The 1,109-nt window shown below is 36.5% G+C and overlaps 1 protein-coding gene across 1 annotated transcript in view; it reads right to left on the minus strand.

Moving 5' to 3' along the window:
• The window catches only part of LOC107098647 (1-phosphatidylinositol 4,5-bisphosphate phosphodiesterase beta-1-like), a 72,973-nt gene that overhangs the window by 61,350 nt on the left and 10,514 nt on the right, over positions 1-1,109 (minus strand). Inside the window, exons 4-5 of the mRNA XM_015396422.1 lie at positions 452-592; positions 300-379 (exon numbers count right to left, since the gene is read on the minus strand). Coding sequence (XP_015251908.1) covers positions 300-379; positions 452-592 — 221 coding nt within the window. The remainder of the gene's footprint in view (positions 1-299; positions 380-451; positions 593-1,109) is intronic.

Below are 1,109 nucleotides of genomic sequence, written 5' to 3' on the forward strand. Positions count from 1 at the left end.
ATTTTTTTATCGCTGTATTTATTTATTTAATTGTGGCACTTTATATTAGTGACGTGGTTTTAATTAATGAATGACACATTTATTTATTTAATTTCACATTTAATTAATTATTGACACATTTAATTATTTATTTAATGCTGTATTTATTTATTTAATTTTGGCACTTTTTATCCTCCATAGACTTTACCCCATCTGCAACATTTTATAGACAAATTTTTGACACATCTTTAACCCCTATGTTGACCTGACCCAGTCTCATGTCTATGTGTGGGTGTGAGGGGGTGTGTGTGAAGACTCACGCTTTCAGCAGACTGTGGTCTCTATTGAGATTGTGGCTCAGCAGGTTGGTGGCCAAAGAAAACAGCTCCTCACACCACAACTGTAAAAACACATTTACCTTAAACTTTACAGGCTTCTCTGACTCTCACAGAGGCCCAAACTAGTTGTTTACCTTGGCTTCATCCTCCTGTGAAGCGATGAAGTTCAGTTGGCCGACATTCACCAGGTCAGAGGCTGTGACCACGGTAACCATGCGGTTCTCCAGGCGGCCAACAAGGTTTCCCACATCCAGCAGCTCCCGCAGCTTGGCTTCCTGTTGGTTGGCATGAAAGAGAAATGCAATGCATTGGTGACTGTAGTGACAGTGTTCCATCTCAGCAATGACACTGAACACTTCAAGCAGCTTCATGTCCTGCAAAAAATTGAAATCTAAATAAGTAATTTTTTCTTATAATTAGTGCATTTTTTTCTTTAATTGAGAGGGTAAGTGATACACTTTTCCTATTTGTTTTAAATAAAGACTCTACATAAGACCAGCTGTTTTTTTCAGAATATATAATATATAATAGCAGTAAAAGAGGTCTAGATAAAAGATATTTCGAGACATTTGGAAGTTATGCTATATATTGTTTCACAAAGAAATCCATAAGGACACAGTAAAGTAAAACATGAAAGAATTTCTAACACTTTAACATTATTTGTTTTGCCAAACAATCTTAACTTAAAATATCAGACATGTATCATCCATCCATCCATTCATCAGTCATCCATCCATCCATCCATCCATTCATCAGTCATCCATCCATCCATCCACCCATTATCCATCCATC

This window comes from Cyprinodon variegatus, unplaced genomic scaffold (assembly GCF_000732505.1).
Source record: "Cyprinodon variegatus isolate N-32 unplaced genomic scaffold, C_variegatus-1.0 Scaffold27, whole genome shotgun sequence".
Lineage (NCBI taxonomy): Eukaryota > Metazoa > Chordata > Actinopteri > Cyprinodontiformes > Cyprinodontidae > Cyprinodon > Cyprinodon variegatus.